Source organism: Myodes glareolus, chromosome 5 (assembly GCF_982192425.1).
Source record: "Myodes glareolus chromosome 5, mMyoGla1.1, whole genome shotgun sequence".
NCBI lineage: Eukaryota > Metazoa > Chordata > Mammalia > Rodentia > Cricetidae > Myodes > Myodes glareolus.
The window spans coordinates 21,115,237-21,131,238 of NC_142030.1; the positions used below are offsets into that span (position 1 = coordinate 21,115,237).

The window sequence follows — 16,002 nt, forward strand, 5'->3', positions numbered from 1 at the left end:
GGTATGTTTTGGTTGATTTTTCTTAACCTGATACAAGATAAAATTATCTAGAAAGAGATACTTGAGTTCAGAAAATGCTTCCTTTAAAATTGTAAGCAGGTATGGAAGTCATATTCTTTTGTTTGTTTTGTTTTTTTTACTATTAAGTACTTTTATTTATTTATTTTTTATTAATTTATAAAAATTTCCACTTCCTCCCCTCCTCCCAATACCCTCCCACTCCCCACACTCCCTCTCCTCCTCCCTCTCCAGTCCCAAGAACAGTCAGGGTTTTCTGCCCTGTGGGAAGTTCAAGTTCCTCCCCACTCCCTCCAGGTCTAGGAAGGTGAGCATCCAAACAGACTAGGATCCCAAAAAGCTAGTACATGCAGACGAAACAAGTCCCAATGCCATTATCAATGGCTTCTCAGACAGCCCCCATGTCAGCCACATTCAGAGAATCCGGTTTGATCACATGCTCGTTCAGTCCCAGTCCAGCTGGCCTTGGTGAGCTCTCATTAGATCAGTCCCCTTGTATCAGTGGGTGAATGCACCCCTCGCGGTCCTGACTTCCTTGTTCATGTTCTCCCTCCTTCTGCTCCTCATTTGGACCTTGGGGGCTCTGTCCAGTGCTCCAATGTAGGTCTCTGTCTCAATCTCCATCCATCGTCAGATAAAGGTTCCCTCTGATCCTGACTTCCTTGCTCACGTTCTCCCTCCTTCTGCTTCTCATTTGGACCTAGGGAGTTAAGTGTTCCAATGTGGGTCTCTGTCTCTATCTCCATCCATCGCCAGATAAAGGTTCTATGGTGATATGAAAAATATTCATCAGTATGGTTATGAGCCAAGGCCAGTTCAGGCATCCTCTCCTCTGCTGCCCAGGGAACAATCTGGGACCTCTCCTTGGACCTGGGAACCCCTCTAGAATCAAGTCTCTTGCAAACCCTAAAATGGCTCCCTTAGTTGAGATATATACTTCCCTGCTCCCATATCCATCCTTCCTTCCTCCCCCCCATCCAATTCCCCAAAGCTATCCCCCATCTTCCCCTTCTCCCTTCTCTCTAACCATCTCCCTTTATGGAAGTCATATTCTTAATTAGTGATTGATGTGAGTGTGTAACCCTTTGGGAGCATTGCCGCTTTTCTGCAGGTGGTCCTGAGTGCTGAGCAAGCCATGAGGATCAAGCAAGGAATCAGTGTTTCTCATGGCTTCTACTTCGGTTCCTACCTCCAGGTTCTAGCCTTTAATTAATGTTCTGACTTCTTTCAATAAAGAACTGTGATGTAGAAATATAAAATGCCATGAACCCCTTTCATCCCAAGTTGATTTTGGTCATGTTGTTTTATCGAAGCAATAGAACAAGCAACTAAGAGAGAAATTGGTACCAGTCATGTGGGATATTATGGTGACACACCTGACTGTGTTTTAGGAATGATTATGAATGAACTTTGTAACTCTGGCATATAAAACTACTGCGTGTTTAGAAATTAATGGACTACTGTGGGAACTTACAAGGTAATGCAGAGGGCAGTTCAGATGATGGAGGCCTGGCTTGGAAACATCAGAAGGAAGGATAAGCATCCTACAAAGAAACTACTAAGGTGACTCAATATTTTGAATTACAAATCTGTGATTCTTGTCAGCTGATACTGAAGAATTGGCTGTGATTAAGAAGAGACCAGCATTACTGACGTGTAACCTGGGAAGTGTCTTCTCACTGTCAGTACACAGAACTGAAGTTGTGGTCCAGAGTGGAACAGGCTGTACCTTGTGCTGACAAACTTTGTGATGTGAAAGACTCACCCAGGTGGAACAGGCTTGCTCGGGTCATAAGGAGTAGCTGAGGCTTGCTTTTGTGAAAGGCCATGAAGGGTCCTTTATGAAGATATAACCCAGGTGCAATGGGGACCCTAGTATTTTGAGCTGTCAGTACTGTGCCATGACCAACAGGGATAGCAACAAGTGTAGAGAGAGGTGTCCTAAGTATAGGAGAAACACTGTGTGTGTTTGGATGGAAGTTTTCATCTTCTCCTTGAATATGTAGGTGATCTATTTTAATACCATGCAGAAATTTTATTAATCCATTACATTAGGGCTTACAGAGTTTGTCTTTTTCTTCATAGTCTTCATTTTTTCCTCTCATGTGTCCTTGAGTGGACACCAAAGAAAAATGGAAAAAGAACACAAGATTTTAACACTCATAGTGCAAACTCTAAACATGGCAACAATGACTGAGTCCAACACTTTTATTCCCCCACAACTTTCATTGGCCTAAGTCACCTAACATGGCTACTGGAGAAGGATTTCCTAAAGTTATTTATTAATACAGAAGTTCTATATCCATTTTTGCACGGTGGCACAGCTTGTATTTCTGTTTTTCTCGCACATGCAATTATGGACATTATCAACTTTGGTCATTCACTCACACAGGAGTAATGTTGTTTTGAAATTGTCTGCATATGTATGTAATTCTATGCTCATTTTTATCTTTTAGTACTGTCCACAATATTAGGGATAATGAGTAAATACAAAGAAATTGTTCTTCTAAAAGGATTAGAGCGTATGGAAGACTACGACTTTAGGATAATTAAGTCCTTACTAAGAAAAGAACTACGCCTGTCTGAAAGGATACAGAAGGATTATGACAGAATTCATATTGCTGACCTGATGGAGGATAAATTCCCAAAAGATGCTGGACTCAGCAAACTGATAGGATTTTGTGAAGAAAATAAAGATCTTAAATACCTTGTTGAAGAACTTAAAGCAGAGAAGGCAAAAGGTAACAAGGGGAAGCTGCCTGTATGCTCATCCTTTCCCCACCCTTCCCAAATGTCTAGCTCCCTGCAGTGATCAGAACTGATGTGTCCCTTTCTCATTGTGTGCCTTAGAAACTATGGGGGTGGAAGCTGTTCTGACGTCACCAAGTTAATGATTTGAGAATCCTTTCTTACCAAGAAACTTGATGTATTTCTGGGTAGACATCTTTTGCTTTGAAGGAAACTGAATCAAAAAGCAGTTGTTGAGATAGATTAGTATACCCAACGTGATAGAAAAACAAGACAATGATAAAGTAAAAATTGAAAAACTTCATTTAAAGCATTTAAATAGAGTAAATTTGATACTTGATTAACAATGCATACCCTCTAATTAATACCTTTTCTGGTAAGAAATGTGATTTAATATTTAAGTAGATGCCAACATTTAAAAGGTGTGAAATAGTTCCTCTTTATAAAGTCATTAGGTTTCAAAAAATATTGGAAATAATAGTACATAACTCTGACCCAAGAATTTAGCATAAGGAGGCTCAGTCAAAAAGACCTGTGGATTGACTTACATAGAAAAAGTACTCTGAGTTACATAGAAAGATATATCCCCAACATAGAAGTCAAAATCCAATATTACTATTTTGTTATATCAAATATCAAATCATAATTCTTTCTCTTTTTCTATGATTTGGAATTATCTTCTTTAGAACATAACCTATTGGTATTATCATACAAGTTTCATGATTTTAAAATCCATCTATGGGATAAGACGGTTGGGAGAGGGTTGTACTGATATGAGAAGAAGTTCCCAAGATGGAAGAGCTGATTCTGCTACACCTGGGATGCACAAAAATCCCCTGAGATGTGAATATATCTGCCTGGGTACCACTGATAGCCTTCTGTCTAGGTAGAGTTTCTGCAGCAGAAGAAAGAAAAATCACAGACACAAATAGAGATGAAATAGTTCTTGTCGTTGTTAAATGATATTTGATCACAGTTTCCACCTGGAAATTGTGTTATTTACTGTTTTTTTTTTAAAAAAAACTATTTCCAGGTTTGTTATGGCTCAACCCTAGCACACACTTTTAATCTAAGAGCTTTCTGCTTGAATATTGTAAACAGGATTAAATAAGGTCAATGAGAAGTCAAGAGTCAGAGCAAGCAACCAGTTGACAGGAAGCGTACGTAGAATTTTTAAGAAAAAAGCAGTAAGAATAAGAGAGAGTTAGCATGATGGTTAGAGAGAAGCACTGGATGTAGAAGTGAGGGACACTGAGGTTGAGATGTTCTAGTTTGAGTTGATACAGGAAAAGGGTGAGCATGGGATGCCTGTGAACTAGGAAGATCAGCTGGATCCTTTCTCTGTTTCTGTGAGCTAGCAGGCTTTCACCCCAACATCTGGCTCCTGAGTCTTTATTGGTAAAACTAAATGGTTGAGGCTTTGTTAAAACCAACATGAAATCGTGGTCTTTCTGTAAAATCATTAATAAAAGTTGAATAAACTATCCGTTTCAGTTTTGAAAACCAAAAGGAAAATAAATAATTCTTAATGAGCTTCAGCCATTTTCACCCATTTCCATAGATTTACTGTGATTTCTTTAACCATATAGTTGAAAAACCAAAGAAGAGAAAGAACAAAACTGCAGTGGAAGGAAAGCAAGGGGAGCCCAGCAGTTCCCAGGCTCTTTCCTCCAACAATGCACCCTCTTCAGAGGTAAGGTTTCTAATTGCCCAACATTGTTTCCACTCAGGTACTACCCCTTCATAATTCTTTAGGAGTACGTAGGACTGTACCTATCTAGTCCAAGGCTCTGTGAGAATGAGATTTGAAGTCAACATATTCATCATGATCTGTCACTCGTGTGTCATATTTACCATGTGCTCTAACTGGTGCAGTATGATCCCCCAGCCAAGGATGCAAACAAAAAATCACTATCTGGCCTTTTAAAGACTACTTACTGAAATAGCAGTTGTTTTGGGATGTTGCTCTTAAAAGATTCATCCTAAATATAGACTATGTATTTCTGCACCCAATACTCTTCTGATACCACAAGAATAAATGGGGTGAGATTAATGAAGTTTTTCTACTCCTCTATGAGGCACTGTTACATATCTTAGCTAGGGTTCCAATTACTCTGAAGAGATGTCATGACTACAGCAGTTCTTATTTTTTCTTTTAAAAAAAGGACATTTATTTGGTGCTTGCTTAAATTCAGAGGGTTAGTCCATTAATACCATGGTGGGAAGCATGGCAGGATGCAGGCAGACATTGTGCTGGAGAGCTAGCTGAGAGTTCTACATCTTCATAGGTAGCAGTAACAGAGAAGGACACTGGGCCTGGCTTGATCATCTGAAACCTCAGTGACACACTTTCTCCAACAAAGTACACCTACCCCAACAAGGCCATACCTCCTAGTACTGACACTCCCTGGAGAAGAAGCATTCAAATCTGTGAGTCTATGGTGTCATTCTTACTCAAACCACCACAATGTACAATCCATCTTTTCAGAATGAGGTATGCACAATGACAAAGAATTATAATTAGAACTTTATAGTAAGCAAAAGATTCTTGTGGTTCTGAGGATATTATGTGTTACCTTACACTAAACACATTACTAAAGAGTGGGGATAAAACTGTATAGAAAAGCACAACTTAGCATGTACAAAGCTTCGGGTTAAATTTTCAGTACATGGGTAAATTAATAAAGAAAAACATTGTTCTTTCTGAAAAAGGAAAAACAAACTGTGAAAACTGAAAGTGGCAAAAAAAGGAAGCTTACCCAGGAACAGACTCAGCTTCTAGAACCTTCAGGAAGCAACACACAGAAAGATGAAAGTTGTTCCCAGACTCCTCAGAAGCCTCCACCAACATCATCCAGCAATTCCTCCAACAAGGTACCACTTTCCTATTACCAGTGCTTGCCCCTTCCCGAAGTGTATCACTGGGCTCACCACAGCCTTGGAAAAACGTCTCACTGATCCCGTACTACAAAGATATTCCTCATGTTAGTAAACAGCTCATCATCTAATCATGTATCACAGCCTCTGTGGTATTGAAAAGGTAAGTACTTATGCAATGATTTCTACAGCTGTCAATCAACTTTCTGCTTAGGGTTCAGAAGGAAGTATAGGGGAGACAGAGAGAGATGAACACTGGAATATATCAATCCCCAGTACCTACTTTCTTATCAGCCCTTTTCCCTTTGCTGGTGATCCAGCTTTAGGGGTTATCCTCATCATTCTGTGTTCCTCTTAGCATGTTTTTTTTTTTGATGCATGCTGTTTCCCTGCCTTGAAGTCTTTATCCCTGTCCATCACTAACCAAATACTGTAGAACTGAAGTGGTCATTTTTACTACAAGTCAGATTCAGACCCCTCCCAGGCATACACTAAATTCTCCCAGACATTCCTCATCAAAGGGAATGGATTCCTGTTCCCAGTTTGATGCCTTCTTAATATAATTGCAACAACCATAACCTTGAAAGGACTAACCTCTTAATCATGTACTTTATTGTATATGTCGCACATTCATCATGCATGTATTTTGACTGCATTTTACAGAAATGTCCTTATTTTCTTGCATGGTACAATTGTACTGAACCCTTGATATGACCAACATTTGTTCATTTTAAGTGATAGAGTCCTATTACTTAGCATGGAAACTCCTTTGGTACATCTAATTAACTGTGTTTGTAAATGACGACAACAATATAATTGATATGTACAGAAGTCTAGAAAATAGACTATAGCTAGTAAACATTTTGGCTAGAATGGCATCAGCTTCACAGTAACTGTTGAATTTTAGAAGACTTTTCCCTTGGATGATCAAAACAATAAAGAGAAACCAGTAAAAAATGACCTTCACAGTTATACGAAGGTATTTTTGCATACTAACTTCCACTCGCTTTTAAAGCAAAATTTATAGTCTTTAAATTTTTTTTGTAGTGACATTTCATTGTATTTTAGTAAATAAAGTTGCCTGAAGTTCAGAGAGTAAAACAGCCACACTGACCAGTCTTAAAGACCAGGCAGTGGTGACACACACCTTTAATCCCAGTAGCCACACTAGTGTGGGCAGTAGTGGTGCATGCCATTAATCCCAGCACTGGAGAAGACTATAAAACAGGAGGAGACAGCTCTCTGACAGTCTCATTCTGAGATTTCTGGAGGCTGGGTAACCATTTCAACTGAAGTAGAGGTAAGAGTCAGTGGCTGGCCGTTTTGTTTTTCTGGCCTTCAGGTTGAACCCCAGTTTCTGTCTCTGTGTTTTTTATTAATCGTGCTGCAGTTTTATACTGTTAAGATTATGAAAGTGTAGTGAATGCTCTAACCAGATCTGTTGCCTGAAGTACAAGTAGTTCTCACATATGTTGAAGTTGTATTTAACTGCAGTCATGGTCATTTTAAAGACCTAAACAATGAGCCCAGATGGGCTTCAGGCATCTTAGTTACTCTGTCAACTAAGCTCCATCATAATTCAAAAAATCCATCTAAGTGGATCAGTTTTAGCATACCTGTCACACAATTTCCATCACATCATCTGAAGGTATGTGGAGGTTGGCTCCCTGTGTGCAGACTAAATATCAAATATTTGATGGATTGGAAAGTCTACATGAAGAAAAGTACAGAAATAGCCAATTTTACTACATGCTTAGTTTCCCATGAAACAATACTGAGAATTGAACCATACCAAGAAATATTTGGCCAGTTTTGTAAGATACTTTGAGCTAGTATTCCATCCCAGAGCAGAGAAAATTCAATACCGGACTTTTAAGAGAAGTTGTAACATCTAATAGTAAGAGTGAAGGCTAGCTGTTAGAAGTATGTTCTAAAACAATTCCATCATCCCAGGAGCAAGGTTGCAGAGTAAAAGTTCTCGTTACAGAAGGGAAAGTGAATAGAAGCACTTGGTCTCATTTGCAAAAACCAGTAAACAGTATTAAAAATATCTCAATCCTATTTTTCTTTAGAAACAGAAAACCACGAACACCAAAAAAACAGAGTACTCTAAAGACAGACGATTCCCAGCAAAAACACCAGCTTCTAGGATTGTCAGCAACCAGCAACTCCTCAGCTGCATGGGAATGCCAGACTCTTCAGGGGCCCACGGCAACAGCTTCTAGCAGCCTCCACACTCCTCAGACACCTCCAGAAACATGCGACTCTTTGAAAACATCTCAAGGCTCTCCAGCACCACCCTGCCAAAGTTTTCCAGTATCTCCAGTATCAGACTCTAGCATCCATCTGAACTCTCCTATGACTCTAACACTATCCAATGTTGTCCAAACTCTTTATGTACCTTCAGCAGCAGCCTCCAGTAAGGTCTGGGTCCCTACTGTGCCTTCAGAAACAGTGTCCAGTTCTCTCAGTGCTCCACAGATGTCTCCAGTATCAGTGTCCATCGGTGCCCAGAACCTTCACCTACCTACAATAGCAGCATTCAATAGCATGCAGACTCTTCACCATCCTCAAACAGTAGCATCCAGAAGTGCCCAAACCCCTAGAGTACCTGCAACATTAAAAAGCAAAGTCCAGGTCATAAAGACGCCTCCATCAACAGGATCCAGCAGTGTTCAGGTGCCTCCAGCAACAAGATCCAGCGGTGTTCAGGTGTGTCCCGCGCTACCGTCTCGCCAGCAAGAACCACGCGGTACACACAGGATCCTTCTGCAGAAAAGCTTTATGTCTCTTGGGAGCTAGAGCATAAGCCACATGGCGGAGACCCAGATAAGATGGAACCCATCCCTTATATAGGAAACAGACCCTGCTTTGGACGTGTCATTCTTGGATTGGTTAACTGCTCCCAGTCCCAGGTGATACCTTGGGAGTAGTGGAAAAATACCAACACGTGTGAGCTTTCTAGCTCACCTGGCGGTGCAGCGCCATCTATGGTGGAGAGTGTGGTTGCGGCCTTCTACACAGGCGCCTCCAGCAAAACGATCCAGCAGTGTTCAGGGGCCCCATGCTCTTCCAGGAGCAGTGTCCAGAAATGTCTGCACCACTCAGGGGCCTCAAAGAACAACATGCAGTAGCATTCAGACTCTTAACCCTGCTAGAGTCAATGTACCTGGGAATGTTCAGGTCCCAGGTCCCTTAGCAACTGTACCTGTTTATTTCCTGACTTCTTTGCTATCTCCAGCAACAGCTTCTACTAGTCTCCAGATTCTTCCACTAACAACATCCAACAGCCTTCCAGATTTTCGGGTGCCTAGGCCAATCGCGACAAGTAGAGTCCAGACCACTCAAATGCATCCAGCAGCAGCATCCAGCTTCATCCAGGCTCCTCATGCTCCTCCACTGACCATGTCTGGAATGGTGTGCGCCATTCAAAAACATCAAGGAGTAGCATCGAGTACTGGTCAGGCCCTTCCCTGTCCTAAAGTAAAAGCACCTAGGTGTGCCCTGGCTCCCCAGACGCCTTCAGCAAAAACATCTGAAAGTCTCATAGCTCCAAGTACATCTCCACCAACAGCATCCAAAAATCTCCTGGCTCCAGTGGGGTCTCCAGCAACTACAAGCAGCAGCCCATGCGTGGTAATGGCTTCCTACTCTCATAGTATAATGACAAAGATTAGCACATGCTTGCAAGAATTCTTCATTAATCTATATGGACACATAATCTTTTACTTAAATAATCACTATTTTTATTGTGTATAGTTACTGATCCTTCCCTACATTCAATTTTAGAATACTTCATATATTCTACTCCATTAAGAAAATATCTGACTCAGTGATCACCTGATCATGCCTACTCTGTAAAGTGTATGCCGAGTCACGTGCATTATTTAATTTTGCACATTATACTTTTTATTCAAGTGTTGTTTTCAGATTGTGAATTGCTGCTTTAGTTATATTGGAAATGTATTTCCTGATATTAGAACACATCAGTTGGTAATCAGAGTTAAGCTCCATCACCCTCAGGGTGAAGTCTGCATTTCCAAGTCAAGGGTCAGAGAGTGCTTCAGTTATAGCTGCCTCCCTGCACTGGTACCCAGGTAGGCCATGACTGTCCTCATGCTTCCTTTTCCAGTTCTACAGTGTTGCCTCCATTTCAAACTGCTCTCCTGATGCTCAGAAATGGAGTAGGATACTGAGAAGGCAGGTGATCAAAGTAAAATGACCTCATGAACATTTTCTGGTCCCAGGATTTTCCTTCATCCTGTATAGAAAAAGAAGAGCCACTAGCATGAACCGTTTCTGAGTAGCAATATTTGAGGGTATCTTCCTAGACTGCCTACCTATCTGTATTACAATAAAGCTCTAATATTTACTACGGGTTTTGTAATCAAACTCTTCCAAATGTTCCGAGAATGAAATCTTGGCTAGAGCATTGGAGGCTTTGAATTCAGTCCCCACAATTATAAGTATAATCCCTTCATCTACCGAGTAACATTCATATTAACTAGAATAACTAGATAATAATTCAGGTAAATATCAATTTTTCACTTTATCTAGATTATAGTATGGCAATCATTGCTTAGATGTTCTCCACTGTACTCAGTGGAATTGTGCCTTACGATCTGTCTGAATTATGCATGTTTATCCTGTGTGTGTTTTATGTAGACACCAAGGAGGGGAAACATACCCAAGGACCCTGCTAAAGAAGAAGGTTGCCATAGAGATCCAAAAGAAGTGATGGTTTTGAAAGTAACAGAACCATTTACTTATGATTTGAATGATGGCAAAATGATGTTCCATGCCACTGTGGCAACTGAGAATGAATTCTTCACAGTGAAGATTTTTGACCCAGTTCTAAAGAACAAGTTCATTCCAAATAAGATCATTGCCATATCAAATTATTTTGGCTTAAATGAGTTTCTGGAGATATACCAAGCTTCCTGTGTGTCTGATGTAGACAAGAACAGAATGATGGATATCCCAAAAACACTGAAGCGAAGAGCTAATGCAACTCCTAAAATTAAAGATCTTATCTCACAGGCACAGGGGACATATGTGAATGGAGAGTTTGTGGTATATGAGGTAAGCCATTATGATACTTTGGAAATGACTTTTGCAATTTGGGATTTTAAGTTATAACTTGTCACTGGAATTTGCTCAACTTATTTAACACAGGAAGTAACTGTTCTTCATATCAGAAAGAGATGAGTATGGTTTCCTCATTTGGGGATTGGGAGTCTCTTATCATTCTTCTCTACAAGGTAAAACCATGAAAAATCTTTCGAAATAGATTCATAAATAAATTTGACTTTTTTCTGGCTATGACAATCAATTATATTCATCTTATTCCTAGACAATGTTTAGTTTATAGCACACTTTCCTTTTAGATTCTATATCTTTGATAGCTTCCGTACCCATATTATTGGCAACACAGTTGCCAAAACAGTCAAACTCAAAGCCTACATACATTTTGAGAGAATGAGAATAAAAACAAGAGACTATTCTGCTCTAGATTGACCACGACCAACAAGCCAAGATTATTTCTTTAATGTGTTCTCATTATAATATTCTTGACATTGTATCAAGCCCTTTTGATAGGGTGACTAATGTTTTAAATAATGAAAGGAAGAAGAGTTTAACAGACTAGTTTAATTTCACAGTTTATAACTAGGCACAATGCAAGAGAGGAAATTCTAGGAAATCTAAGACTTTCTGGTGTTTCTTTGAGCGCCGATGCACCAATTCATTAGTATACTTGTTAAGTGTATGATTTCATAATTCATTGTTTATGAATCAGTCATGGCTTTTTACTTTTATCTATGCTGTTTTTGACTGTGCTGGTGAATTTGGTTACACAATTAATAAGTAAACTAAGCAGGCCACGAATTTAAAAGCCAGAACTAAAAGCTGTAGATTCAACCTATGAGGGATTAGGAAGGAATAGAGTGAACGATGTGTGTGTGCACTGAGCAAATGTGATCCATTTACAAAGGAGGTGTGTGTGTGTGTGTGTGTGTGTGTGTGTGGTGAGTGAGTGAGTGTATCAGTCTTTCTCTCTGTTAGTCCCTATTTTTATGTCCGAGTATTTGTTTCTCATCCTATCTTATTTCTGTTAGTGTGTTCCTTTTGTTTCATTCTTGTTGGTTTTCTTCTTTATTCACCTGTTTGTTTTCTTAAGAGAGGGAGAAAGAAGCTGTGGAGTGGGAAGGGTAGGAAAGTAAGGATAATCTAGGAGGAGTAGGGAAGGGAAAATTATGATCAGATTATGTTTCATGAAAATAAATTTATTTTCAATAAAATTTAAAATACATTAAATAAAAAGACTTATAATAGTGTTTCTCAGACAGACAATGAGCCACAAGTAGCCTTTCTTCTCAGGCCTCCTGAAGATACCTAAGAAACCTGCAATGGTAACAAAACGGTTATTACTGTTTTTATTCTTGTTTTCATTTATTGTCCCTTAAGAAATCTCAGATACTCTTATATGTTACCATAGTACTTAGAAAGATATTCATTTTTTCCCCTCAAAACACCAAGCAGAAAAAATCATCAAGAAGGTAAAACATGAGAGTGGCTTCCAAGGGCTGCAGAGATGACTCAATCATTAAGGCTAGGCCCACAAGGCTTCAAGAGGGAGTTCAAAGAAAAGATTTGTTCACTAAAACATCTTAAGCTCTCTTGTTCCTGACAACCTTTTTTTCAGTTATTTATTTTGTCTATGAGGGATGGGAAGAAACACAAAAACCTTTAAAGCAGTGTGGAAGTCAGGACAGAAGCTCCACAAATGAGTTCTCCTTCTACCATGAGTCCTGCTAATTGAGCCCAGGTCATCAGGCTTGGCAACAAGCCCCCTTCCCCACTGAGCCATCTCACTGGCCCTTGTGCCTGTGATTCTAAACCTAAGAGCCATCCTTGCCTTGGAAGGAAGAGGTTTTGCTGACATTCTTTATTCCTCATAGAGGTGACAAGCTTTGACACATTTCCTAAAAGATGACTGTTAACTTGCTTTTCAGAAAACAGAGAGGAATTCCTTCATTTACTATGGAATTGAAGATGATACAGGGACAATGGAAGTGGTGGTCTATGGAAGACTGACCAGTATAAAGTGTGAGCCAGGCCAAAAACTTCGACTCATCTGTTTTGAATTGTCCTCAAGCGAAGATAAACCACAGCTGAAGTCTGTAAGACACAGTAACATGCAGGTGTGTGCTCTGTAATTTAATATTATTAAGAATCATTCATATATCTGATTTCATATATACATATATATAGTGTGCTTGACTGTTGGTATTACATAGATAGTCCAACATGAGAATAAAAATTAAACTTTTCACATTTAATAATAAAATTCCTTCCAGTATCTTTTAAGTAAATTTTTCTAAATCATAATAAATGAAATAAATTCAAAAGTTGTTATATGTTTAGCTAAATGACAAAAAAGTGTCTCATTTATAAAAGCAGAGAGATAATTTGAGAAAACTCAGGTTAATTAAGATGTTTGTTTCATATTCTGACTCTGATTTTTCAAATTGAGCAAAGACTAAAACACAAAGAGCCTTGGAGCCTCATCTTTAATATTCAAATACTGTCTGTTGCAGAGCATAATGTACAGAAACCATAAGTTCCCAAGGATGCCCTGGGCAAATCAGACCACAATGTGCTAAAATCCACAGTCCTTGTCATACTTACACATTGTGTGGGATTCATTTTACACTTTACAAAAGGCCACTATTACCACAGGAACAGAAGAAATAGAAGGGATCACGTGTTCGTTCACATAGAAACCCTCTTACAGCACCATGGCTCTCAGACCACCAGCCAAAGTTTCAAACCTTCCCCCATGGCAGCTGCAACAGCAAAGTCCTTTCTCCCTCCTCCCACCCTGCCTGTTCAATGAGACTCTGCAGCTCAATCTCTACTTAAGGGATGGCAGCTCTTTCCTCTCCTCTGGAGCTCTGTGTCATAACCGGGCCTTCCACCTGTGCTCAAGTCTGTAGGAGTTACTAGCTACTCTCATAGTCCCAAGAAGGGACAAAAGCTGACTCCATGGACAGAGAGTTATTTAAGGAGATAGACCAGTGAGAAATGGGATGTGACCCATAGGAACACGTCAGTATGAATGTAGAGAGTGTTTGGAGCCATTTGAATTTCACTTGATCTGACCTCATCATCTTCTTCTTCAAGGTTGTCAATATCAGAAAGAAACTCCCTCAAGCCTGATTCAGATCAGAAAACCTGGATGCCAAGGATACTGTTTATGGAGATAAGATCCAAGTCCTGAAAATACGTGTATATATGAACTGTTGCAATACCATACCTATGAAAGCCAGCTCTTTTTGTTTTGATTTTTCAAGACAGTATCTCTCTGTTTAGTCATTGTAGTCCTGGAAATCACTTTGTAGACCATGCTGGCCATGAACTCAGAGAGCTACCTGCCTCAGCCTCCTGAGTTCCAGGATTAAAGGCTTGCACCTCCACCACCAGACCTGCTCTTAATTCTAGGAAATAGTGATTTCTTTTATTCTTTATACACCTTTAATGATTTAAGTTCTATGCTTTCTATCAATAACTTTATACTTGTTAATCTATAAGTTTTACATATAAAACTTAAAAATGAAACATTTTGATAAAGCAGTGCTTCCTTTGGGAATATCTTTTAGCCATTTTAGAGTTGCTGTAAAATAAAAAGTATAGAATACAAGCTTCACATGTGATGTTAAAGACCAAGCATGCCAAAGAACAAGTAGTCTGTATCCACCCCAGAAAACTAAAGGCATTAATAAAAGACACAGGAGAAGGTTGAATTCAGCCTTGAATTCACACTCCACTTTACTTGTTTGATAACCACAGTTGCACTTTCTAGCCAGAGATCATTATCTGCGTCTCTTGTGTTCTAACATTCTTCTACCAATTTATCTGAAGCCTATGGACCACATGGACACCCACATACATCAGGTCACTATATGTGTGTGTGTGTGTGTGTGTGTGTGCGTGTGTGTGTGGTTGTGTTGGAAACAATGAAAATGATTGCTGCCCTTAGAAATACCTTCATGAATTATTTATATTCAAATATTTCACAAAATCTTTTTGATACCAAGAAAGAGGATCTGATCCAGACTGGACTAGTTCAGGTACATGCACAACAAGACAAACTGTTCCTCACAAGGAACTTTTATGATGAATATCATGTTGACCATCTTCCTCCTATGTATAATTGCATGTATATAATCCCACAAAATACTGTGTTGAATGGACCTGCTCAGGAAGTAAATTCCTACCTAATATAAGCCTGCCAGTAGAAATGATGATCCTCCTGTGTCACATCCCCACAGCACCCCAACTCCTTCTTCTGAACCCCATGAAAGTGGCTCTGAACAACAACTGGGACCCTTGAGCAGCTTTCCTCATGTGACCACTGTTGCTCTTCATACATATTCCTGTCTGCTCTGTACGGCCACTGTGCTTTGAGTAAAATTTCACGGATTCTTTAAAATCTGTGTGAGCCTTTATACCAAATCTTTGAATAAAAGGGGAAGATTTTGGAAAAAACATGGCTTAGACCTTGACCACCACCAGATCCTGTAACAAAGATACAGGAAGAAACCTTTATCAAATGCTGAAGGTTTGGTCTTGGATTCCCAAGCTTGTAGATCTGTGAACATTACATTTATCCCCCTTATAGAACACTTTATCAATAGTGTCCTTACATAAAACAAAACAGACTCAGAGAGAAGAAAATCATGACTTTTATTTAATAGTAAGAGACAGGTAATTGTATCTTATATAGACCTAAAGTTTCAATTTATATAATCTACAAACGCTTTGCAACAAAGATGAGAGTAACAGTGTCAAATCTACCTGTACACAGTAGACTGGACCCATCCTCTATCTGTGTGGCATTACAATATTCTTGATAAGATGTGAATAAAATATCTACTCACCCCAGTTCAGATCTAACTAAATTCCAATTTGGTGAACCAATGGGATTTACTTTTACTGTGGTTCTTTTATGAGTATTGTTGATGTGTTGCTTACAGGAGAAAAAATGACTGCTGTAGGAATTCCACTACCAGTAGCCTTTACGTTATGTAACATGAGGGGGCCGGCTTGTTGGGGTTTCCATCCCGCCTGGTACCACACAGCCGGCAAACCCCAAAGAAAATAACACAGAGTCTACATTAGGTTATAAACTGATTGGCCCATTAGGTCAGGCTTCTTATTAACTCTTATAACTTATATTACCCCATTATCCTTATCTACATTAGCACATGGCTCCATACCTTTCTCAGCTGGGCAAGTTACATGCTGCCTCTTCGGTGGTCTACACAGGAGTGGCCGAGGGAGCTTCTGTTTCCAGAA

The 16,002-nt window shown here is 39.5% G+C and overlaps 2 protein-coding genes across 2 annotated transcripts; both read left to right on the forward strand.

Annotated features, from left to right (window-relative positions):
* The first annotated feature begins 1,295 nt into the window (after window positions 1-1,295).
* Window positions 1,296-8,563, forward strand: LOC146894839 (interferon-activable protein 203-like). Its single transcript, XM_087906121.1, has 5 exons — window positions 1,296-1,581; window positions 2,475-2,759; window positions 4,356-4,459; window positions 5,479-5,640; window positions 7,716-8,563. Exons 2-5 carry the CDS (start codon window positions 2,498-2,500, stop codon window positions 7,866-7,868), a joined length of 681 nt encoding a protein of 226 aa, XP_087762247.1. The 5' UTR covers window positions 1,296-1,581; window positions 2,475-2,497; the 3' UTR covers window positions 7,869-8,563.
* LOC148121998 (interferon-activable protein 204-like) lies at window positions 8,563-14,525 on the forward strand. The gene is made up of 4 exons (XM_087906120.1): window positions 8,563-9,279; window positions 10,309-10,725; window positions 12,657-12,845; window positions 13,828-14,525. Exons 1-4 carry the CDS (start codon window positions 8,992-8,994, stop codon window positions 13,861-13,863), a joined length of 930 nt encoding a protein of 309 aa, XP_087762246.1. The 5' UTR covers window positions 8,563-8,991; the 3' UTR covers window positions 13,864-14,525.
* Window positions 14,526-16,002: the final 1,477 nt, after the last annotated feature.

What these genes read in the sequence shown, in the direction of transcription:
- LOC148121998 (XM_087906120.1), top strand. Translation starts at nt 8,992, where the DNA reads ATGCATCCAGCAGCAGCATCCAGCTTCATCCAGGCTCCTCATGCTCCT. An exon ending in GAGAGTTTGTGGTATATGAG is followed by an intron (nt 10,726 to 12,656) that starts GTAAGCCATTAT and finishes CTTGCTTTTCAG; the next exon opens with AAAACAGAGAGGAATTCCTT. An exon ending in TAAGACACAGTAACATGCAG is followed by an intron (nt 12,846 to 13,827) that starts GTGTGTGCTCTG and finishes TTCTTCTTCAAG; the next exon opens with GTTGTCAATATCAGAAAGAA.
- LOC146894839 (XM_087906121.1), top strand. Translation starts at nt 2,498, where the DNA reads ATGAGTAAATACAAAGAAATTGTTCTTCTAAAAGGATTAGAGCGTATG. An exon ending in TAAAGCAGAGAAGGCAAAAG is followed by an intron (nt 2,760 to 4,355) that starts GTAACAAGGGGA and finishes TTAACCATATAG; the next exon opens with TTGAAAAACCAAAGAAGAGA. An exon ending in CCAGCAATTCCTCCAACAAG is followed by an intron (nt 5,641 to 7,715) that starts GTACCACTTTCC and finishes ATTTTTCTTTAG; the next exon opens with AAACAGAAAACCACGAACAC.